General features: G+C 47.8%; 2 protein-coding genes across 2 annotated transcripts in view; one reads left to right on the top strand and one right to left on the bottom strand.

The window, feature by feature from the left end:
• The window catches only part of LOC309638721 (uncharacterized protein), a gene marked incomplete at its 5' end in the record, with an annotated part of 364111 nt that overhangs the window by 5270 nt on the left and 333615 nt on the right, over positions 1 to 25226 (top strand). The window contains one exon of the mRNA XM_082415018.1: positions 2393 to 2447. Within this exon, the coding sequence (XP_082271144.1) occupies positions 2393 to 2421 (29 nt within the window). The 3' untranslated portion in view covers positions 2422 to 2447. The remainder of the gene's footprint in view (positions 1 to 2392; positions 2448 to 25226) is intronic.
• The window catches only part of LARS2 (leucyl-tRNA synthetase 2, mitochondrial), a 170323-nt gene continuing 160879 nt past the window's right edge, over positions 15783 to 25226 (bottom strand). Inside the window, exons 22-24 of the transcript XR_014251033.1 lie at positions 20381 to 20947; positions 19918 to 20022; positions 15783 to 17680 (exon numbers count right to left, since the gene is read on the bottom strand). The gene's annotated coding sequence lies outside the window, so the exon portion shown is untranslated. The remainder of the gene's footprint in view (positions 17681 to 19917; positions 20023 to 20380; positions 20948 to 25226) is intronic.

Raw genomic sequence — 25226 nt, 5'->3', positions numbered from 1 at the left:
AGAACAGTGCCTGGCACTGTTCCCCAAATGCTTGGTAAGTGAATGCATGAGCCACATCAAAAAAGGGAGTACAAATGTTACCATCTATAGGTGGAAAGACTTAATTGGACTTAATGGTGACCCAGATTCAGAGAAGCAAAAAAAGGAGGCTGTATTATTACTCTTGTAACTGTATGTCACTGCAAACCTTCTGCAGATCTTGTTTGATTACCTTGTACCAAATATTTGATCTGCATCGCATATCATATATCTTGCTAGTCAAGAGTATGACTACATAGAATTGTAGGTGTGTGTGTTTGAAAGTATAAAGGATATTGGACTTAAGAATATCTGTTTGCATGCATACATATATGTTTTTTATATAAGTGTGTATAAAGAATTATTGACTAAACGGCATTTGAAAAACACTCATCCAATAGGCTGTAGGCAGTAAACGGTGCTCAGACAGCCTATGAATTACCAGGGGGCCCAGGAGGCAAAGGGCTCCTGTCTTTGGACAGAGCCCTGCTTATTTTGCAGTTAACTGAAAGGGCCTCTCTGTCACTTTTGCTTGGCTACAGGGAATGTCCCTGCACACAATGCTGTGTGTGTCCTAAAGCTGGAGGGCTACTTCAGGGAGAGCTCTGAAAAGAATCTTTGTATTTCAGCCAGGCAAATGGATGAAGAAATAAGAACCCAGGTTCCTTTGGGCTCTTTCCATCCCACCGATCCCTAAAGCAGGCCAGGAAGCCCTGGTCCTTCCAAATCTGTTTCCTGAACCTTAGGCTTTTCTGGTCCCAAGTTTCACTGTGGAATTGTCCCATGAATGGAGAGAAGCAGCTGCGATGAAGGCCCTTTCCTGGTGCTTCTAACGAGGTTTTGTCTCATGATTGTCTCCCCTGGAAAGCTGCCCAGGCCAGACCCAGATATTAGGACCATGACCTTGCTCTGTGTGTGCAGCCCCTGCCAGGCAACTGGAGCCCATCCTTCCCCAGTCTCAGTCCCACACCCTGGGCCTCCCGCCACACGGGGAGACCAGCTGCAGGCATGTGCCAGCCACAGGGCCCCACGTGGCTCCCCACACACCCACGGGGAGGGAGGCTGCCCCCTGGCCCTGGCCCAACCCCTCCCGGGCCATCTGCTCGGAGATCAGCGGAATATGTTTAACAGAACAATGTACTGGAATGAGTTTTGAATCAGCACCAATCTTCTGCTTACTTTTTTTTTTATTTTAAAGTAATACATGTATATGGCTTAAAATTCAAAAGGTGCAAATGAGCACCCAGTGGAAAAAGGAGTCCCTCCTGCCCCTGAGCCCCAGAGAGCCAGTGTCCCTCCAGAGACAACCACCGTCATATTACCAAAGTACACGGGCATGCGCATTTCTTTTTCTTAACACAGAAAGTAAAAGTGCACTGCCCCTTGCTTTTTGCATTTAACAATACTCTTGGAAATCTTTTCACATCATTTCACATGCAGCTGCCTCATTCTTTCAGAGGGCTAATATTTCTGTCTTTGGGTGAGTCATGGATTTCTTAACCAGTCTCCTATTCACAGAAATGTAGGCTGCTTCCAGGCTTTTGCTATTACGTATTCTGTGGCCATGACTGACTTATAAACCATACCACACCTGTGCAAGCATAGCCGTGGGATAAACACCCCCGAGGCAGGTATATTCTTGAGAACTCCACCATGCTGCCTGGATTTCTTCATCGACAACAAGGAGCTCTGCCTTGTTTTCTGCTGGTTACCATCTCACTGGGGTCAGGGTTAGAACCGTTGATGAGTCATAGCAAGAACAACGATTATTAAAAGCGTCATAGCACCTACGCTTTGCCCAGCACCATTCTCTGTATTCTACATATGTTACAGTGTTGAATCCTCCCAACAGCTCATGAGATAGGTTCTATTATCCCCTCCTTTATACAGGTGAGGAAATTGAGGCACAGAGGAGGTAAGGAACTTGCCTGAAATTCCACAGCTAGGAGGCATCTGGGATCGGAACCCAGGCAGCCCGGCTCTGTGCCACATCACCTCTCATAATGAAATCATCTAAGAAATCACTTGGCTACTGAAGCTGCTTCCAGGGTGTGAATATCAGTGGGTGCTTGCCTGCAAAGCCCGAATGGGAACTGTGTCTTCTGTTCCCAATACACTGTGTGTCTAGAGGGAGGACTGGATTAACCTGTAAGCTCTGTGACGGTAGGAACCAGCTCTGCCTTGTTCATCTTGGTACCTTGCATACTGCTCATTAGTTACTGTTGAATGAATGAATGAATATTATCCTGAATAATGATAATGCTAGTAATAGCTGATATTTATGGAGCACCAGCTAAGAGTTTGTCATAAATTATCTCATTTAATCCTCACAACAGCTCTCTGAAATAAATTCCATTATACTTCCATTTTACAGATGGAGAAACAGAGGCTCACAGAGGTTAAGTAAATTGCCCAAGGACGCACATCTGGTAAGTAGATGAGTTGGGATTTGATCCCTGGATGTCTGCTCTCTACCTCGAGTGATTTCTGAATGATGTCAGTCTGCACCTAAGTCTGTGAATCCACGAATTTCCCACCTAGGAATTGACCTCCACTGGGTGCAGCCTGAAGATAATAACCACACGTCCTTTTTAAAAAATTAAATAAACTTAATTTTTAGAGCAGTTTTAAGCTGAGTGGAAAGTACACTTTTGTGTACTCAGAAGTACAATTTTTAGCTTCATAGAAATATTGAGTGGAAAATACAGAGATTTCCTATATGCCTCCTGACCCTACACACATAGCCTCCTCCACTGTCAACATCCTGCACCAGAGTGGTGTATGTGTTACAGTCAATGAACTTATGTTAACACATCATTATCACCCAAAGTCCATAGTTTACATGAAGGCTCACTCTTGGTGTTGTACATTCTATGGGCTTGGACAAATGTAAAATGATGTGCGTCCACCATTATAGTATCATACAGAGTAGTTTCCCTGCTCTAAAAACCCTCTGCCAACTCATCTCTCCCTCTTCCCTAACCCCTGAAAACCACTGATCTTTTTCTGTCTCCATAGTTTTGCATTTTCCAGAAGGTCATGTAGTTAGAATCATATAGTATGTAGCCTTTCCAGATTGGCTCCTTCATTTAGTAAATCCTCCATGTCTTTTCACACTTTAGGGTAAATAGGTTACAGTTTGTATTTGTCTGGAGGAAAGGCCAATAAAGTTTAAAGATAGAAAAAAGAAGGATACCTAAAAATTAAACCATTGAGTCTCTGGTCCACCTGAAAAAAACGAGGCAGAACAGAAGCAGAAGGTAGTCTGTCTACCAAAGGGCCCCCAAAGGGGGCTGGCAGCCCTTCACACAGGGCCCCAGGCTCACACTTTAATCTCTGTCTTGAAGTGAAAGCAAACAGAGAAGCACCAAGATTGAAACAAGAAGACATGTATCACACAGCTTCATGCCTCTGTCCCTTTACCAGCCACATTGCCCATATTGGGTACAAGGAACTCATTAAAAAAAAAAAAAAAAAAAATCCTGGGGGGGAGGGATAAATTAGGAGACAAGGATCTACTGTATAGCACAGGGAACTCTACTCAACACTCTGTAATAACCTATATGGGAAAAGAATCTGAAAAAGAATAGATGTATGTATAATGTCTGAGTCAGGTTGCTGTATACCTAAAACAAACACAATATTGTAAATCAACTATACTCCAATTAAAAAAATAATAATCCTGTAATCATGCTATGAGTGTGGAAGTTTTGTGTGAGTTTGAGCATGTTAAACATACTATTTAGTTAAATGTAAATATTTAAAATATGCCACAAACTTTGAACTCTATTTTGATGCTATTTGTTTTCAAATATACTGGGAGTCTCAACGAATCAAAGCAGCCAGGACCTCTCTTGACCCTTAAGAGGCCCCATCTGCTTGGGATCTGGGAAAAAAGGAGCTAAGAAAGAGTGTGTGTCTCTGTTATCCAGCCCTGTTCCCGCAGAGAGGATCCAGAATGCTGGAACAGAATGACGAAGGATTGGGGGCATAGCACAGGGTTCCAGTGGGGACAGAGAGGGTACACCCAGCCCACCCAGGGCTGGCCCTCTGCTCTGAACGCTCCAGAAAGTTCTGTTACTGCTGCTAAGCATCCTGTCTTCTTTGTGAGACAGGAGATCAACTGTTGTAGGTTAATGAAACACAATTTTTTTTTTTAACTTTATTTTATTTATTTATTTTTGGCTGCATTGGGTGTTCGTTGCTGCACACGGGCTTTCCCTAGTTGTGGTGAGCAGGGGCTACTCTTTGTTGTGGTGCGTGGGCTTCTCACTGTGGTGGCTTCTCTTGTTGTGGAGCACGGGCTCTGGGCACGCGGGCTTCAGTAGTTGTGGTGCACGGGCTTAGTTGCTCCGCGGCATGTGGGATCCTCCCGGACCAGGAATCAAACCCTTGTCCCCTGCATGGGCAGGCGGATTTTTAACCACTGTGCCACCAGGGAAGTCCCGGAGGCTGCATTTCTGACACCAGGGAACACGAGACCAGCCCCGGGTTGACTCTCTCTCCACTTTGTAAGTGGGTGGAAGAAATAAATTCTTATATTCTTAAGCCATTTATTTTGTGGTTCCTATTGCTTGAATCTAATTATGACTAACATAATCTTTAAGTTCTAACATGGAAAAATCAGCAAAGGCATGCATTAGGGGTTAAATTATGCCACCACCACCCACCTAAATTCATATAAAGAAGCCCTAACTCCTAGTAAACTGAAAATAGAGCTACAATATGATCCAGTAATCCCACCCCCGGGCATATATCCAGAGAAAACCACAATTCGAAAAGACACATGCACCCCCATGTTCACTGCAGCACCACCTACAACAGCCAGGACATGGAAGCAACCCAAATGTCCATCAAAAGATGAACAGATAAAGAAGATGTGGAACACCACTAGCACAGTAGTATTTCACATCCTCTTTATCTACTACTAGTAATGCTACTTTTAGTAGCATTACTAGTAGCAATGGAATACTACTCAGCCATAAAAAAAGAATGAAATAATGCCATTTGCAGCAACATGGATGGACCTAGAGATTATCATACTAAGTGTAGTAAGTCAGACAGAGAAAGACAAATATCATATAATATCACTTATATGTGGAATCCAAAAAAATGATACAAATGAACTTAATTACAAAATAGAAACAGACTCACAGACTTTGAAAACAAACTTATGGTTACCAAAGGAGAAAGGTCGGGGGGAGGGATAAATTAGAAGTTTGGTGTTAACATATACACACTACTCTATATAAAACAGATAATCAACAAGGACCTACTGTATAGCACAGGGAACTCTACTCAATATTCTGTAATAACCTAAATGGGAAAAGAATCTGAAAAAGAATGGATATATGTACATGTATGGCTGAATCCCTTTGCTGTACACCTGAAACACAACACTGTAAATCAACTACACTCCAATATAAAAAAATTAAATTAAAATAAACAAATTTTTAAAAAAAATAATAAAAAGAAGCCCTAACCCCTAGTACCTCAGAATATGACTATTTAGAATACAGCCTTTAGGGGCTTCCCTGGTGGCGCAGTGGTTGAGAATCTGCCTGCCAATGCAGGGAACACGGGTTCGAGCCCTGGTCTGGGAAGATCCCACATGCCGCGGAGCAACTAGGCCCGTGAGCCACAATTACTGAGCCTGTGCGTCTGGAGCCTGTGCTCCACAACAAGAGAGGCTGCAATAATGAGAGGCCCACGCACCGCGATGAAGAGTGGCCCCCACTTGCCACAACTAGAGAAAGCCCTCGCACAGAAACGAAGACCCAACACAGCCATAAATAAATAAATAAATAAATAAATAAATAAATAAATAAATAGAATACAGCCTTTAAAGATGTGATTAAGCGAAAATGAGGCTGTTAGGGTAGGCCCTAACCCGAAACGCAATTTTTAAAAAAATTTATTTTATTTATGGCTGCATTGGGTCTTCGTTGCTACGTGGGGGCTTTCTCTAGTTGTGGTGAGCAGGGGCTACTCGTCATTGCAGTGCACAAGCTTCTCATTGCAGTGGCTTCTTTTGTTGCAGAGCACGGGTTCTAGGCGCGCGGGCTTCAGTAGTTGTGGCTCGCGGACCCTAGAGCGCAGACTCAGTAGTTGTGGCGCACAGGCTTAGTTGCTCCGTGGCATGTGGGATCTTCCCGGACCAGGGCTCGAACCCGTGTCCCCTGCATTGGCAGGTGGACTCTAAACCACTGCGCCACCAGGGAGGCCCCGAAACGCAATTTTTGTTAAGCAAATGAATTTCGTGATCAAGGGCTTCAAATTTGCAGAGTATGTGAATATAAAGATATCATCTTTATATGTATTTGTGTTTCATGTAAAAGAAAACATGTTTTCTGATGCCAAAAATAATTTAATCGACAAAAATTGGGAAAGCATGGCAAGTACATAGAAGAATATCAAAGCCAGCCCCCTGGGCAGCAAAAGCCAAGACAGAGTTAAAGTGCAAATGATTAATTCAAATATCACCTGTGAAATTAAAAGGGGTGAGGGATCAGGAGTGGGTGGGAGAGCCCACAGACTGTGATGCGGGTCTAACAGCTGTGAGGGCAGAGGGAGAAGGAAGGAGGATTGGGCAGGAAGAGCCTCAGGCTGCAGTGAGCTCTGGGAGAGTTTTGGCCAACCCAACGTAAAGCTCCAGCACAGAGATTGCCTAGAAGAGTCTCGTGCTAGGCAGGAATGACCTGGCCCGAGTACTCCACCACACTTAGTCATTGGCTGCGGCTGCCAGGAGACAGCGTTGCCTCGGCTCCAATGTTGCAGCTGGAGGCTCTCAGCTAACTATCTCCTCTTGGCAGGTTCTCTCTTAAAGGGAGAGCTGACCATATGTATGTGTATGAATGTGAATATATGTGTGTGTGTACGTAAATTATTTTCGTTTTACAAAATTGTGATCATATTGTACAGACTGCTTGGTAGTCTGAATTTTTTCTACTCGGTTTATGCCACTGAGTACACTGACACATATCATGAAATGATTCTTTCAAATCACAATTCATTACATGGAGCTTCTGTGAATCCACCAGTTTTCTGAAATGATGTACTAAATTTCGTGACAGTGTATTTATGAGCATTTCCCCAAGGACAGGGCTCATAGTTTTCCTCACATCCTAAGAGGTCCAAAAAGGTTAAGACCCACAATCTAAAACATGATGTATGGCAGTGATATACCATGATTTGTGAAACCGGTTCCCTACCACTGAGTGGTTTCCAATTCTCGGCTATGGTGAACATTGATGTTCATAAATCTTAGCATAATATGACTATTCCCTTGGGATAAATTCCTACACAAGCAATGCTGAGTCAGAAGGTATGTGCCTCATCTTTAAGGCTTTTGATACTATTGCCAAATACACCAATGCCTGGGAATAGAGAGTCTTGGGCAGATGATAAGAAAATCCTGGTTGCCATAACTTTTTTATCCCTTTTACCTTGTCCACTGGTGGACATTATTATCCTCATTTTACTAATGAGCTCACTGAGTCTCAGAGAGGTTAAGTGATAAGCCCAGGGTCACACTGGGATCTGTCTTGTTCTAGAGAAGCCAGACTACAGGGGACTTTTTCATAAAGATCCCCATTATTTAACCATCCATAGGCTGAATCTTCAAATACTTCCCCTCTGAATTATTTATGATTCTTTTGCTTGCAAGTGACAAGGGCCCATCTCAACCTACCTTAAGAATAAAGGAAGCTGACAGCAGGCGATGGCACGGTGCATAAGGCCCGGAACGCGGGGGATGCTGGGTGTGTGAAGGGTGGTGGTCAGTCAGGGTGCCGCCTCAGCCCTCTCCTCTCTGCTCACCACGGCCACGCCGTTGGCTTCTCGGGCTGCATGGTGACCACCCCCAACGCTCAGGTCCCGCCTGTTGGAGTCCAGGCAATCATTGGAAGATTGACTCTGCTTTTTCTGTCTCAAACCCAAATTCCTGGGAAGGAACTCTGACTGGCCGGGTTAAGTCAGGTGATTCCCCCTCTCAGCCACTGCTGCCAAGGGAGGAGGTGGGGCAGGGGGTGGAGTTGCCCTGTATTAACAAGAGCTCCGTACACTAAGTAGTCACCACAAGCAAGGAGGGGAAATGCCATGACCCCTACAGTTTGCTCTAGAAGAAGGAGAATAGGATTTTTCATGGCCCCTCTTCAGCTCATGGAGATAGTCTTTGGGGAGAAAAGCACATGCCCTTGACCCTGGGCTCCACCCACAAGTGTGGTAGGAGATCTGTGGCGCTGCAAGAGAACAGGTGTCATTTATTTGTTCAGCCAATTCTTTGTGGTACTAACAGCGAGGCCCTGGAGCAGATGAAAATCATCAGTTAGCCTTTTGGTTATTAGCCTGCCACCCCCCTCCCCCCAAAACACACATGCGGCTCAGCGTCCAAAAGGAAGAGATTAAGTAAAGGGGGAGATGAAAGTTCTCTGTACAATAAAGGCACAGGCATTTTCAGGGAGGCTGTTAGGGAGAATATTTAAGGGGAGATCTGGAAAAGCCAGATACTGGGGGAGTATTCTTGCAAAGGGAAAGCAGCTCCCAGTTCTGGGGCAGCAAGGCCAGTGTGGCTGGAGTGCAGGGAGCACTGGGGGAGAGGGGGCGTTGAGGCCAGCAGGGCCGGGACAGGGAGGGGGCTCTCAACGGCCCGCCGCTGGGTTTGGCCCTGGGGATTGTTAAGGCAAGTACGTGATTTGAGCTAAGCTCTGAAAAGATCAGCACAGCTGCCATGTTAAGAATAGACTTGGGAGTGGGGTTGGTGCCAAGGGTAGGTGCCGGGAGATGGGTGAGAAGGCGAGGCTGTTGTAGGGCTGGCGAGGAGATGGCACTGAGATCAGTGAGATGGCCCTGGAGTCAGAAAACAGTGGATGGACTCAAGATACCTGGAGATTGTGGGTGGATATGTGGGAGGCAAGAAAATGGGGAGAATCAAGAATAATTCCTAAGCTGCCCATTTGTGCAACTGGATGGTTGGGCGACGGGTGACGGGTCATTTACTGAAAGGGAGCAGACTTGGAGGGAAACAGGGTTGGAGAAAGAAATCAAGAGGAGAGGCAAAGAAGCCAGCTGAGCGGCCAGAAAAGAGGTCTGGCTGGACATTAGATTTGGAGTCATGGGTGTTGGAAGCCGTGAGGCTGAGTGAGCTCACCTGGGCAGGGGCTGTAGCTAGAGAAGAACAGAGGGCCCAGGACCAAGTCCTGAAGAGCTCAAAGAGAGGGAAGAGCCAGAAAACGAGCCTGAGGCAGAGCAGCCAGGGAGGTACCAGGAGAAGAAAGAGTGTGTGACATTAAGAGGAGGGTCAACCCCTGTTGTGGGTTTGCATCATGGAGGTCACTGGTGGGGCAGTTTCTGTGGGGAGGGCCATGGCTTCCCTGGTGTCATGGGAACAGGGGCTGGATCTATTTCACTTGGGTGATATGGAAGTGGGTGACTCCACGCCAGAGGACTTGGGGACCTTTGTGCTATGTTTGTAGAGCAACATGAAAAAGAAAAAAGTGCCTGTGACATTTTCATCAACCAACATGGTTGGAGTGTGAGCTGTGAGGGCAGCCTGTGGGCAGCCTGAGGAACGCCCTCGGAGCTGCTAGAGGAACTGTGAACTGAGGACCTGGGTGTGAAGCCGCTCCCCATCTGCTACCTGGGAGGAGAAGTGCCCTGCCACGTGGGGAACGTGAGCCCTACAGACAGGAAGGAGGATCGCCCTGTTTATTTCTGTCTGCCTGATTTCACATCTGCTGATGTCTTCACACCCACCCTCCTCCCCTTCTTTGAGCCTCAGCGGTTGAGGAGCTAAAAATGTACCCCTGAGGCCAAAGCTATGCGTTACGCTTGGTCAATTTAGCACAACCAGTCTACTGGGGAACTCAAAATGCTCACAATCCTCTAAACCTGTAAAAAAACAACCCCAAAAGATGGAAAAGATGTGCTCCATGCCCTCTGAGCACTGTGACCACAAGACGGGTGTCCACAGGGCGCCCACCACATCTGAGCGCTGGTTGGAGTGACTATTTTTTTTTCTTGTCAAAATAAATGGGCCTTTTGTGTTGAAAATGATTTCACGGTTTCATTTCCTTCGAGGGCATCCTGCCCTCATTGACGTGAAAATGCCTCATGGAAACTCCTGCTGCGGGCTGGCTGTCATGGGTGACCTTCAGGGGGCCGGGGCCCCCCTCCTGCAGCCCCCACCCACTTGAGAGCTGACCTACCTGGGATCCCCTAGACCCCAGGCTTCTTTCCCTGGTAGGGCCTGAGCTTATGGCAGGGCTGGGAGAGAACTGCTGGCCCTTGTGACCCCCTGGTAGGCCCTCCAATCTCCAACTATGGGGAGCATGATTGCCTGATGCCAGGCTCTGAACCCAGGTGTGCTGAGGCTACATGTCCCATGGGCTGTTCCCAGCCCCTGGCTGAGCTTGGCGGAGACAGATGCTAAGCCAGGCCTGTTTCTGGGAGATGCAGGGCTCCTCCAACAGGCAACTTTGGCCTGGGAAGACCTTTCTTCTCTCCTTCCCAGGGGTCAACCAGCATCTCCTTCTCCCAGCCTCCCGCATCTCCCTCCCCATCCCCTGCGCAGGCTTGGAATCTCATCTTAGTATCTGCGTCTCAGAGGATCCAAGTTAACACACCTGGAGCTTCCAGAAATTGATGGGAATGCAGGAAACAGCCCCAGTGTTCATTGCCTGGAGGGCAAGGTCAGTCTTATGCCATAGTCTGTCTCTAATTGGGGTCATCCCTCTGTCCCCTTCTTCTTTTTTTTTTAATTTGAGTTCCTTATATATTTTATTTTATTTTTTAAAATTTTACTTATTTTATTTATTTTTGGCCGCAGTGGGTCTTCGTTGCTGCGTGACAGCTTTCTCTAGTTGTAGCGAGCGGGGGCTCCTCTTCGTTGCAGTGCGCGGGCTTCTCATTGCGGTCGGTGGCTTCTCTTGTTGCGGAGCACGGGCTTTAGGCGTGTGGGCTTCAGTAGTTGTGGCACGCGGGCTCAGTAGTTGTGGCGCACGGGCTTAGTTCCTCTGCAGCATGTGGGATCTTCCTGGACCAGGGCTCAAACCCATGTCCCCTGCATTGGCAGGCGCATTCTTAACCACTGCACCACCAGGGAAGTCCCCTTTGTCCCCTTCTGAAGAGACAGATTCCCTCATGAGAGGTGCATGTGGCATCCCCATGCCTTTGTGGTGCCTGCTGCAGAGCACTAACACTGAGTTCCAGCCTGTCTTAATTCACGTCCGCCCAAGTCACTGAGTGTTCCCATGATGGGCACCTCAGTGAGCTGGTGATTCCCATGTTCAAGTATGAGGGGACATGTGACTTCACACTGAGAAACATAAAGCGCAATGGGACGCAGTCAGCAGTCCATCCTCTTGTTTGTCAAGTAATGTGACTTTAACCAGGGATTCTGGGTGCTGGGAGATTAGAGAAGAGGGATGGGAGAGGAGGAGGGAGCAGGGAGGGATGGTGAAGTAACAGGGTCATTTTACCATTTACCAAGGGGAGGTGTGGGGCTGGCAGTGAGTGGAACATAGGCAGGAGGTAGAGAAATCAGACGGAAAAGAGCAGCTAAAGACCTGTACTGGGTTGAACAGTGTCCACCCCATCCCCAAGAATTCACGTCCTTCCTGGAACCTCAGAATGTGACATTATTTGGAAATAGGGGAGTTGCAGATGTCATTAGTCAAGACGATGTCAAACTGGAGTAGGGTGGGCTCTAAATCCAACATGACTGGTGTCCCTATAAGAAGAGGAGAGACACAGAGAGCCAGGAGGAGATGCCATGTGGAGACAGAGGCAGAGGTTGGGACAATGCAGGGGCAAGCAAGGAATGTCAAGATTGCTGGCAGGCCTTTCTCACCTTCTGAGATGGCCCACACTCTGTCTGTGGAGTTTATTTCTCTCTAAATAAATCCACTTCTTACCTATCACTTTGTCTCACACTGAATTCTTTCTGCGATGAGACTTCAAGAACCTGAGCTTCATTAAGTCCTGAAACCAGGGAACACGGGGTTGAGCCCTGGTCCGGGAAGATCCCACATGCCGTGGAGCAACTAAGTCCGTGCGCCACAACTACTGAGCCCACGTGCCACAACTACTGAAGCCCACGTGCCTAGAGCCCATGCTCTGCAACAGGAGAAGCCACTGCAATGAGAAGCCCGCGCACCGCAACAAAGAGTAGGCCCCGCTCACTGCAACTAGAGAAAGCCCGTGCGCAGCAACAAAGACCCAAAACAGCCAAAAATAAATAAATTAATTAAAAAAAAAGACTACCCCAATGTAAATGTCCAAATTATATGAACAGGCAAATTACAGAAAAATTAACAATATGGAATGTTCACTAAAATTTTTAAAAATTTCAAATTAAAAAAAAAAAAAAAAGATTGCTGGCAGCCACCAGAAACTAGGAAAAGGCACAGAAGACTCTCCCTTAGAGCCTGAGTTTGTGGTACTTTGTTACAGCAGCCCCAGGAACTGATACTGCGGAATCTCGCAGTGAGGCAGATTGGAAAAAGCACTGTAATAACAGTTCATTTCATTCATTCAACAATTATTTACTTGCACCTACTCAGTGCCTGGCCCTGTGCTAAGTGCCGGGTAAGCCGTGGGAATGAAGTAGATGTGCTCGTGGCCCCATGGAGCCTCCAGCTGACAGGAGACAGATGCACATGGGACGGTCACGCAATGGATGGAGAATTACAAGTTGTAAAAAGTGCTGGGGAAGGCAAAGAACATGTTCTTATGAGCGCAGTCGGGCAGGAGGGACAAAGCATAGGTGAGCAGTGGGATAGTTAGGGAGGACTCTGTGAGGAGGTGACGTTTCAACCAGGAGCGTGTTGCGGGCCGAGGGGAAGAACCAGAGGAAGGGTGGCTGGGCATCTGGCCTGAGCGGGTGGTGGGGCAGTGCTCACCCTCCAGGAACTGAAAGAGGGTGCGGCTGAGCTCAGTGGGGAGAGGGGCGCAGCTGGGAGAGGGAGGCAGCCTCCTAGGGCTTACTGGGGCTCTGGGTTTATTCAAAATCAGTGAGAAACACTCCCAGTTAAACCTTCACCCCAGGTGGTCATGCACATGAATGAATTTTAAAATGCGGATGGGGGGCCCCTGGATGAAAGGCCATGATGAAGTGTTGTCACCTCCTGGGCAGCAGTGGGTCACCTTGGCTGAAAGGTCACCCTTACATCCCTCCTTCAAGTGTGTACAAACCTCACACCAAATCTATATGGAAAAACAGGCCTACACTTGGATTCCAAATTGAGGGGAAAAGGAAGGAAGGCGGAGGATGGAGGGGCTGCCCTTCTGCCCTTTACAGTAAAGCACTAACTATCAAGTCAGCCCTCTGAGGCTGGGCGGTGGCTCTGCAAGTGTGGATGCCTTACTCAGGGGCAGTGTTTAGAGAAGAACATTCTATGGGTCTCATCTCTCTCTCAGGGCTGTCCTGGATCTCAGAGGCCCTGCTGCTCTTGTGTGTGTGGGTGTCTCTTCCCTGTACAGACAGCGGGAACCTGGGAGGAAGGTGCGAGGGCTGAGAAGCTGGTCTCCCGTGGAGGGTCACAGATGGTGGTGGCCCCAGCTCAGCAGGGCCTCTTTCCCTCTTCTGTGACTTGGCAGGAGCAGGCCAGGACCCTGGGGGTAAGTGTCACACAGGAAAGAAGTTCTCAGCATCTCTGGCCTCAATTGAAAGTCTCACTGTCCCATGTGGGTCTCCATTTTTATGTCTGTGTGCCTCTCATCTCTTTACTTGATAATATGTATTCATTCACCCACTCACTCATTTTTTCAACCAATATCCATTGTAGTCAGCATTATCGAACTGCAAACAGCATCAACCTCAAATAAATCCAGAATCCTTAACATAGCTAAACGGCCTCCCACCCACCTCTGCATGGTCCCCTGCCCTCATTCATTATGTCCTGGTCACTCTGGCCTTTCAGTTCCTCAAAGATGCTGGGTACTTTCCTGCCACCTAGCATTTGCACAGGCTGTCCCCTCTGCTGGGGCCACCCCACCTTCTTGTTTTTACCTGACTGACTCCACTCCCCTTCAGAAGCCAGAGATCTCCCACTAGTCCTCACCATCTTCCCTCAGTAGAAGCCAGTATATTACCATCTCACTTTGACATCATCTTGCTGCATCTGCTTCTGTCTCCTGTGTCAGCGGACTCATAACCACTCTTTGGAACCCATCATTCAGACCTGGGGTCCATCTTTTTCTCACGGAATGGGGAGTACCCATCCACCCTCATTTTCATCATGTGACTCTGGCATGTGTCAGATGGAAACGTTCTTGGAAACAAGTTTACAAAGTGAAACTGGGTAGGTGCCAATGTGCCATCGGTCAGTGAGGAAGGCCGTCTCTGGGTCACCTGCTGCTCACCCCTACTCTTATCCAGTCCTCCACGATGGGAAGACAGTGCCTAAATCTTCTTTCCTTCATCAAGGGAATTCCTTAGTTACATCTAGATGTGCATAAAATGCTCCAAATATGCTTCTCCTCCCGTAACAACCATCCCCAAAACCTGCCCAGCAAGGTCAGTGTTGATTACCCTGCCTTCGATTACTTTGTTGTCTCCTTTTCTTAACTGCCTGATAGAGCCATGTCCTTCAGAAGGGCTGGGTGGATGGATCAAGGTCCTCTCTGCTCTGGGCTTGACTGCAGACCCAGTGCAAAACCCTGTTCTAAATGCCATGTTGACCCTACACCCCTCTGCTAATACGCTCCTCCAGAAGCTTGTTTGTTCATTCAAAAATATTTAGTAAGTGTTAGCTTTTGACCCAATTCACAACCACTATCTACTGATGGGAAACAGAGAGGGATGAGACACAATCCTTGTTCTTACGGAGCCTACATGGCGACGGGATTGAGAGAGGGCAGGAGAGAGTAGAAACCCAGGTCATTCCAAAGCAATGGGGCAAAGGCATGGAGGAAGGTGTGTGTGGCGGTGGTGGGGGAAGAACTCTGACGTAGCCTAGAAGTTCTGGGAAGGTTTCCTGGAGGGAAGCCTTGTAGATGAACAGTGGTTAGCCTGGTGAAGAAGAATGTCCTTTAGAAATCCGGCAGACTTCCTGGGGATGACATTCAGAGTTGCCAGATCTCCTTAGCCACCTGTTCAGAGACCATCTCTGCTAGAGGGAGGGGCCTGACACCCATTCAAGACTTGAAACTAAGTGAACTGAAACTACCAAAGCTATGACTGAGCCCCCGGAGGGTTCAACTCCTGAGCACGTGAGGAGATCAGCCCCTCTCTCTAGCTTCTTGACAGAAGACAGGGCAAGTCCTTTCTGGGGAGAATAGTATCCACCTCATTCTCTAGTGTGCTTTTATACCTATGTCTGGCATACACTAAAAAAAAAATTATGACACATGAAGAAGAAGGAAAATGTGATCTTTCTTGGGAAAAAAGAAACAAATAATAGAAACAGACCCACAGATAACCCAGCTGTTGGAATCAGCAGACTAGGTATTTAAAACAACTTCAAATACATTAAAGAATTTATGTAAAGAGATAGACAAATATAGGGAAAAAATGGACTAATTCAACAGAAAAATGAAAACTTATTTTAAAAAAACCAAATGGAAAATTTGAATTAAAATATATAGCATCTGAAATGAAGAATTCCTTATATATATAAGTTTAACAGTAGACTAGACACAGGATAAGAAAGAATCAGTGAACTCAAAAACATGCCAGTAAATATACAATTACCACATAACCCAGGAATTGCATTCTTCAGCCTTTATCCCAGAGAAATAAAACCTCATGTTCACACAAAAGCCTATACATGAATGTTCATAGCTGCTTTATTGGTAATAGCCAAAAACTGGAAAAAACTCAGACGTCCTTCAGATCGTATGTGCATACCATGGAATGCATCTCAGTAATAAAACGGAACGAACTACTGATAAATGCAAAAACTTAGATGAATTTCAAGGGAATTGCGCTCAGTAAAAAAAAGCCAATCCCAGAGGTTACATACCATATGATTCCATTTATGTAACATTCTTGAAATGACAACATTATAGAGATGGAGAACAGATTAGCTATTGTCAGGGGTTAAGGAAGGGGTGGGGATGTGGTAGGGAGGTAGGGTGGTTACAAAAGGGCAACATGAGGAATCCTTATACTGATGGAACTGTTCTGTATCTTGACTATGGTGGGGGACACATGAACCTACCGTTGTGATCAAATTGCACTGGACTAAATACATGCACACACATACATCAGATCAGTACAAGTAAGACTGAGGAAATCTGAATAAGATCGGTAGATTCTATTAATTTCATTATCATGGTTGTGATATTGTACTACAGTTCTGCAAGATGTTATCATTGAGGGAAATGGTACACGATCTGTTTGTATTACTTTTTTTTTCCCCTTTTTAATTTTTATTGGAGTATAGTTGATTTACAATGTTATGTTAGTTTCTGCTATATAGCAAAGTGAATCAGTTATATTGATACATATATCCGCTCTTTTAGATTCTTTTCCCATATAGGTCATTACAGAGTATTGAGTAGAGTTCCCTGTGCTATACAGTAGGTCCCTATTAGTTATCTGTTTTTTTTTTAAATAGCTCTTTATTGGAGTATAATTGCTTCACAATACTGTTAGTTTCTGTTGTACAACAAAGCGAATCAGCCATATGCATACACATGTCCCCATATCCCCTTCCTCGAGCCTCCCTCCCATCCTCCCTATCCCACTCCTCTCAATCATCGCAAAGCACCGAGCCGATCACCCTGTGCTATGCTTCTGCTTCCCACCAGCCAACTATTTTACATTCGGTAGCGTGTATGTCGATGCTACTCTCACTTCGCCCCAGCATTGCCCTCCCACCCCACGTCATCAAGTCCATTCTCTATGTCTACCTCTTTATTCCTGCCCTGCAACTAGGTTCATCAGTACCTTTTTTTTTTTTTTTTAAGATTCCATATGTATGTGTTAGCATACAGTATTTGTTTTTCTCTTTCTGACTTACTTCACTCTGTGTGACAGACTCTAGGTCCATCCACCTCACTACAAATAACTCAATTTTGCTTCTTTTTATGGCTGAGTAATAGTCCATTGTATATATGTGCCACATCTTCTTTATCCATTCATCTGTCGATGGACATTTAGGTTGGTTCCATGTTCTGGCTATTGTAAATAATGCTGCAGTGAACATTGTGGTGCATGTCTCTTTCTTAATTATGGTTTTCTCAGGGTATGTATTACTTCTTACAACTGCATGTGAATCTATATTTTAAAAAAGAAAGGAGGGACTTCCCTGGTGGCGCAGTGGTTAACAATCCGCCTGCCAATGTAGGGGACACAGGTTCAATCCCTGGTCCCGGAAGATCCCACATGCCGCGGAGCAACTAAGACTGTGCGCCACAACTACTGAGCCTGCACTCTAGAGCCCGCGAGCCACAACTACTGAGCCCACGTGCCACAACTACTGAAGCCTGCACGCCTAGAGCCCGTGCTCCACAAGAGAAGCCACCGCAACGAGAAGCGTGTGCACCGCAATGAAGAATAGCCCCCGCTCGCCGCAACTAGAGAAAGCCCGCGCACAGCAACGAAGACCCAATGCAGCCAAAAATAAATAAAAAAATAAATTTATAAAAAAAAAAAAAAAGAAATACCAAAGAAGATTCTTTAAGCCAACAGGAAATTATCTCAGACTGAAGCCCAGATCTGCAGGAAGAATCAAGAATATAAGAAATGGTAAGTATTTGGGTAAATATAAAAGACTATTTTTTGTTGTTTTTAAAGCAAAACTAATAAGCAATTTGTGTGGGATTTATAACATATGTATAAATAATTTTGACAATAGCTCATAATTTGACAATAATTTGACAAAAAGGACAGGAGGGGAGAGTTCTGTCAGAACAGTTCAATTTGTCCATTGTGAAGTGATTACAACATTAACTCAAGGAAGACTATTATTGGTTAAGGTTGCACGTTGTAATGTCTAAAATACCCATGAAAAATAATACAAGGAGATATAATAAATATATTATCTATTCAACACTCATGACAAGTAGGTAGAATGAGCATTAACACCCAGTTTCACAGGTAGAAAAACTGAGGCTTGGAGAGGCTTAAGCTTTGCCTGAGGGCACCAGATGGGAAACGGGTGCACCAGAACTTAAGACAGGTTTTCAGACACCCCAAGCCCAGCGTCCCTCCCATCATTCTGAGGTTCAACAAACTTTCTCTGTGCAGGGCCAGATAATAAATATTTTAGGCTTTGTGGGCCACAGAGTCTCTGTCACAACTACTGAACTCTGCAAAAACAGCCATAGAAAATTCATAAATAATCGAGCATGGCAGTGTTCCGATAAAACTCTTTATTTATAAAAACAGGTGGTGGGCCAGATTTGGCCCATGGGTCACTGTTTTCCAGTCTTGCATTATGCTACTGTCCAGTGGTTTTTTGGTTCTGGCCCAGAGAGGGTCATTGTGATCCACAGCCAGCGTCCGCAACCACCAACACAGCAACAGGCTCTTTTTGGTCTATGGCTGTCCCCCGCCCATCTCCCCTGCCTGGCTCCCGTGGGCTCTGGCCCCAGCCTTATGATAAATAGAAACCTTAGTTCCTTTTCATTCCTTCCTCAGGGGAAATATCCAGCAACAGGCCAGGGACTGCTGGGCCCCGATTACTGCATCACATTTTGCTCCCTCACCTCTCCTTTCCAGCCTTAAAAATAAACCCACAGCACTTCCGCCAGCAGCAACTCACTGCCTTCTCACTGTTTCCCTGCGGCCTTTGCTTGAAGCTCTCTCCCCTGAGGGCTTCCAGTCCTTAGGGCCAGCCCAGCTCTTGACAACCAAGACTTTAAAACACACACAAACCATATTTGCAAGAGGCTGATGTGCTCCAATAATGCCCCATGACTAACGTTTAACAATGACTCTGTGGCAGCCCAGGCAAGAGAGGCCAGAACTGAAGTCTTAACTGAAAGAGCAGGAAACCATCCGGTTGCTGTCCTTTTGTTCCCCTGGCAGAGAAACCCCCAGACTGTTACTTAGAGCTGCTCAACAGTTTCTAGTTTACAAAATATCCCCAGACAATTTTCAGCAGATTTCCCTTCCAGGACGCCCATCTCACCCACCAGCTGGCTTTTTTTTTGGCCTCGCCGTCGTATGGCATGTGGGATGTTAGTTCCCTGATCAGGGATCGAATCCGTGCCTCCTGCAGTGGAAGAGTGGAGCCCTAACCACTGGACGGCCAGGGAATTCCCTCAATTTGTAATTAAGGAAATAAAAACCTCTGCTGGGTTTAACAACTTGCTCAAGGTCACCGAGCCCACTTAGGACTAGAATCATTCATGCAAATATTTACTTAGCACCTACTGTGTGCCTGACGGTGTTCTGGGTCTGAGACACAACAGAGACTAAAATTGCTGTAAATAAATAAAATAAGGCCGCGTGAGTCCCTGCCCTCACGATGCTGACCTTCTGGAAGGAGAGACAAATGATAAGATAAATATGCAAACTGTGTCATTACTTGCTAGGGGGTAGGGGATGCTGGGGATGGGGTGGTATTTGGTATAGGATGGTCAGGGAAGACCTTACGAGCACAGAGACCAGCAGGAGGTGAGAGAAGGAGCGATCTGGGGAGGGGCTTTCTTGGTAGAGGGACTCCAAGTCTGAGATGTTGAGGCAGGAGTGTGCCCGGTGTGCCCGGGGAACAGCAAAGAAGCCAGTGTTTCTGGAGCAGAGTGACCTCGGAGGAGTGTGGCGAGGCAGCGGTGGGAGGGAGTGGACCCATCATGTGGAGATGGCGTCTTATTCATTTCCAGGTACACTTTGCTTAGCACAGCACAGAGCAAAGCACGGCTGATCAGAGGTTTATGGCAGCTTGTGGGGCTGCAGTAACAGATGCGGGGGAGCTCAACTCTGCGGGTGACCTGGTATTCTGTCCTCACCTGGAATCTGTCCCGGAGCTCCTGCGGGGAGGAGGGGCACAGGTAGAGTGCGTGGGGAGAGGCCTCCAACTCACATTCCTAGCTCTTGCACTGAAAGATCAGCACCTGGATAAAAACGAGATGGGATCTGGGAAGCGAAGACCCCTCCGCCCCTGCCCCCACCTCTCCCTGACCCCCAAGGCCACCCTCTGGGAGGCTCGTGTTTGTCGTTACCCTAGGCAGGCCCCTGCCCAGACCTCTGACCCCTGCCCCGGCCCTGGGGCTGTGCCTCAGCTCACCTGCCCCACCTGTGACCACCTGGCAGTGGTCAGGGAAAGGGAGGGCTCTGGGAGGGGAAATGGGGAAACCAAGGTCAGGTCTCTGAACCCTCCTCTCCTCTGCTCCCTTCCGCAGGGCCCTGTCTCAGGCCAGGAAAGTGGGGAAAAGGGGAAGAGAAAGGAACTATCCTGTGCTAAGCACTTACTGTGTACCAGAGCTCATGACCTCGCGCATCCTGGTGGGCACCATCCCTGTGGGGTGGGTTAACTGCGAGCACGTGGAGCCTCTGAGCTGTGGGAGGCTGGCCCAGGGTCCTGCCGGGTAGGTCATGACTGGCTTTTTTTGCTTTTAGCACTTGGTGTTATAGATTTTTTTTTTCTTGAAGTATAGTTGATGTACAATAGTCTATAAGTTATAGGTGTACAATACAGTGATTCACAATTTTTAAAGGTTATACTCCATATAGTTATTATAAAATATTGGCTGTATTCCCTGTGTTGTACAATATATCCTTGTAGCTTATATAGACTTCTTAAAAAAAGTGAACATTTGCGGAAATACAGATTCCGAAAATGCATACACATTAAGCGTACAGCTCAACAAATCCTCATAAACTCTGCCATCAGCACCCAGATCATGAAACGGAAACCAACAGCACCCACCTCTAGACACTCACCAGCTGGCGACCTCAGGCAGGTTCCCCGACAGCTCCAAGCCTCAGTCTGCCCATCTGTAAAGTGGGGCCCTGCTTGTTAACCTCCTCACAGCACGTCTGGTGAGGATTAAATGGGATAAAGCATTTAATCATAAGAACACTGGCCGAGTCATCAGCCTTTCTACATACATGAACGCATCGAACCCTCGCAACAACGCCAAGGTTAAAACTGTCATCCCCACTTCCCCAGGTGAGGAGACGGAGGCTCGGGGGGTTAAGCGGCCCGCTGAGCTCTCAGGACCAGTACCTGGGAGGGCGGGGACTCCAGCCAAGCCGAGTTCCAGGGTCCCCCATCTCACCCGCCATTTGCCGAGCTCAATCTCTGCACAAAGTTAAGCTTAATATGCAGTAGAGTCCCAACTTATTACTGTGCTTCCACCAACAATACAGACGACTCCCACCATAGGTGGGTGCTGTCACAGGAGGGTTCCCTGCAGTTTGATGCCTCCGGTGATGGTGTCACCTGAGCACAGGTGAGGATGGGGGCCTCCCTGTGTAACTGTCCACCTTGGCCCCAGCCTCAGGCCCTTCCCTGACTGGCAGCTGTGGCTTGGATTAATCCTCAAGACTAAACTGCCCTCCCCACGACACTCCTAGTCACCTGATGTGAAGCTCATCCTCTGTCAGGCAAAACCAAGTTACCAGTTACCTCCCCCAAAGCAGGCTTCTGGCTGTGGGCTTGTGCATGTGTTGTATGCTGGCGTGTATGGCGCGGGGTGTGTGTGCAGTATGTGTGGTATTGTGTTATGTGTGTGTGGTATCTCTATATGTGTGTGTGTGGGGGTGTGTGCGTGTTGAGGTGTGGGTGTGTATATGTGGGGTGTGTGTGTATGCGGTATGTGTGTGTTGTGTATGGGCTGTGTGTATGACGTGTGTGTATGTGGTCTGAGGAGTGTGTGTGTATGTGTGTGTGTGTGGCGTGTGTGCGTGTGGTGTGTGTGTGGCGTGTGTGTGGCATGTGTGGCGTGTGTGTGTGGTGTGTGTGTGTGTGGCGTGTGCGTGTGTGGCGTGTGTGTGTGTGGCGTGTGTAGTTTGTGTGTGTGTGTGTGTGTGTGTGTGTGTGAGGTGGGATGGGGTGGGGTGGGGGTGTAAGTCTCCAGGACCAAAACAAGGTGAAGCATTTAGGGCTGTGTCACATTTCTACCGTTAATAAACAGCCCTGACCCTTCAGAAACAGGAATCTGAAGAATTTCCCAGGTTTCCAGCAGGGCATGTGGGAAACCTGCCTTTCTCTACCTTTTAAAATGTCCCACTTCTTCCAGACCAGCAAAACACTCCAAACTGTCTCCATTAATCAATGTGTGAATCTCATGGAGGAAGAAAGTGGGGAGAACTAGAGACCAATAAACGGACCTTTGGAGTAAAAATCAGTCATTTATAAAGTGGCACAAAGCAGATCTGTGATTTCATACATTTCTGGAGTGAGGCCTGGAGTCCAGGACAGAGCGCAGGGCCGGCATCAGCAGGCAGGTGATGAATGAGTTATTTCAGAGCCACAGTCAGCAGCGTTCACACACTTAGAAGGTGAACAGTCATCACTCAGGAGATGCCTATATACCCAGGTGTCAGCAGACAACTGAGATATTTAGAAGATAACAGATTTACACAGACAGCCAAGAATTTAAAAGCAAAGATTGTTCAGGTGGTGGAGGCAGGTGGCTGCCCACCGAAGATTTGGGTTCCCCTTCCCTTAGGCAGAGTTGTTCTTGGGAAGGGGCTGCCCAGCCGGGACCACATTTCCCAGCCCCCTGAGGCCAAGAGAAAGTGGGCAGAAGTGATGTATGGCCATTTCCAGACCCAGCCCATAAAACCACCTTCTGAAATTCCACCTCTCTCTGCCCATATCTGAGGGCTGGATATCGACGTCCAGGGCAACTTGAGAGCCAAGAGGTGAAGGTGGTGGAGGTTCCTTCAGCCTGGGTCCCTCCATCAAGCTGGAATGGGATGGAACAGGATCCCTCCCTGCTCCCTTCTCCAGAGGATTAGACTTAGGGAATGAGAAATAAAGTTTGCTGAGTGAGCCCACTGCGGCTTAGGGGTTTATCTGTTATAGTTACACTAACAGCTGATAATTTTTGAAAAATTATTGCTAAAGATGATTGGTAGACAATCAAGATACTGGCAGACCACTAAGGTGTTAGTGCACAATTAAGGGGTTGCAGGTAATCATGAGGTAACTTGTAACTGAGGTCTACTGCACTCACTAAGAGGGGAACTGACTCCTAAGATGTTAGTAGTGTCTTAGTTCTGGCTGCTGTAACAAAGTACCATAGACTGCATGGCTGATAAACAACAGAAATTTATTTCTCACAGCTCTGGAGGCTGAAGTCTGAGATCAGGGTGCCAGTTTGGTCGAGCTCTGGTGAGAACCCTCTTCCGGGTTGCAGACTGCTGACTTCTTGTGTCCTCACGTGGCAGAACGCAGAGAGGAAGCAAGCTCTCTTGTGACTCTCATGAGGACACTAATCCCACCCACGAGGGCTGCACCCTCATGACCTCACCTAGTTACCTCCAAAGCCCCACCTACTAGTATCATTACATTTGGAAGTACGATTTCAACATATGAATTTTAGGGGGCCACAAACATTCAGGCCGTAATAAAAATCTATTAAGATATTACTAGAAAGCTAACATGTTATCTGATAACTAACAGGTTAACTGACATCTAATCATGGAGATACTTGGTGACATCTGGCTTTTCAGCCTATTTCCACATGGTGGCTGCCTTGTGTCCTGCCCACTGACAGCGAGCCCCCTGGGGAACCCACCTCGCAGAGCCCCACTGGCCCACCCTGGCCCTGTTTCTACTGGAAGGGAGCTGCCTTCTCCCTGATGAATGACATTCCAGGTTCAGTGAATAATATCACCTTTTGGGTGGCCCCGCCTCCCCAGTTGATCCCACAGTGTCCGCTATACCCACTGGACACTCGCCCCTCACCTCACAGTGTCTGAGGAAGGGGATCCCTGCCCAGGCCCGGTTCTTCTCCTGGTCCTGAGGCAGCCCACGAGGGTGCAGCTGCAGCAGGTGTGGCAGGCGAGTCCACCTTTGGGGGGGCTGGGGCGAACCACCCCTAAGTAATCCCAGATGAGGTTCTTCTGTGGGCGGAGGAAAGGATGTTCTGGGGAAGACACCGGCCTGGCTGTTGTGAGGCCAGGCAGCTCTCGCTGTGCCCACAGGCCCAGGCCAGGTCTCCCCTTCCATGGGATTTTCCTCGCAGTATGTGGAGCAGAGCAAAGTTGACCCCCTGACTTCTAGGTCTCACTGATGGGGCTCAAAGGTGAGGGCTCCGTGGGAGTGGTCAGTCCCAGGCTCAGAGAGAAAGCCCAGACCTCTCCCTGGGTACCAGGGAGGTGCTCACCCAGGTGTCCTCAGATCAGGAAGTGTGGGCGTGGCAGGTTCTAGGGTACTCTGAGAGCCAGAAATCAGGGCTGTCTTGGAAAACCCAGGAGGTTCAGGGCTGGTTTGCATCAAGGCCTTTGGGAAGCAATGTGGTGGAGCTGGGTGGGAATCACGGCTCTGCCAGCCTCCCGTGTGGTCTTGAGCTGGGCCCCTCCTGTGGTAAGGCTCTTACAACAGGGCCTGGCACATAACTAGTCCTCGGTAAGTGGTAAATGTTATTATTGCTGCTGCTATCGGGGCATCTCAGGTATCACTGGGTGTCTGGCACAGGCCTGCTCTTCCAGAAGCCGGACGAGAACTGGAATTCAAGTTCAGGGCTTGAGGCGCATGGAGGTGAGTCATGACTGTTGGGTTCCAGGCGCGTGACTCCAGCAGGCCTGGCTCCGCACCCCCGCAGGGCCTCGTTATCTGTGCATCCGCTCCCTCACGTGGGCAGACGCAATGAAGACCTGGAGTGAGGTCAACCGTTCTGGACGGCTGTTGGCCCCACCCTTGGATCCGAGGCTGCTGCCCACAGGACTGGCCCTTCCCCAGCCGTTCCAGGCTGCCGCCTCCCTGCCAGCACTGCCTGCCCACCCACCCTGGGGGGATTCCTCCTTGCTCATTGTTGGTCACCACAGATTCCAATCTCCAGACTCATCAGCTTGGATGAGAGCCTTTGGCCGCCCACCCTCTGAGCTTCAGACAGGGACTCAGCCCATGAAACAGATGTTTTCTGCTTGCTCTTCTCACAGGAAGAAACGGGAGTACAGACTCTACTCATTTTGTCTACCCCGATGGTTTCCACAATTAAGAATATTTACCTCCTGAGCTAAGTTTTGCCTGGCAGTACCACCAGGCTTTTCCTGCAGGGTAAGGGCAGGGGCCCCTGAGTGGAATGAGCACAGAATGGGGGTCAGGATACTCCATCACTTACTGTAGGACCTTAAGTAAGTC

This window comes from Balaenoptera physalus (genome assembly GCF_965194825.1).
Source record: "Balaenoptera physalus genome assembly, chromosome: 11".
NCBI classification, from domain to species: Eukaryota; Metazoa; Chordata; class Mammalia; order Artiodactyla; family Balaenopteridae; genus Balaenoptera; species Balaenoptera physalus.
This window is presented reverse-complemented; position numbering and strand designations above follow the sequence as displayed.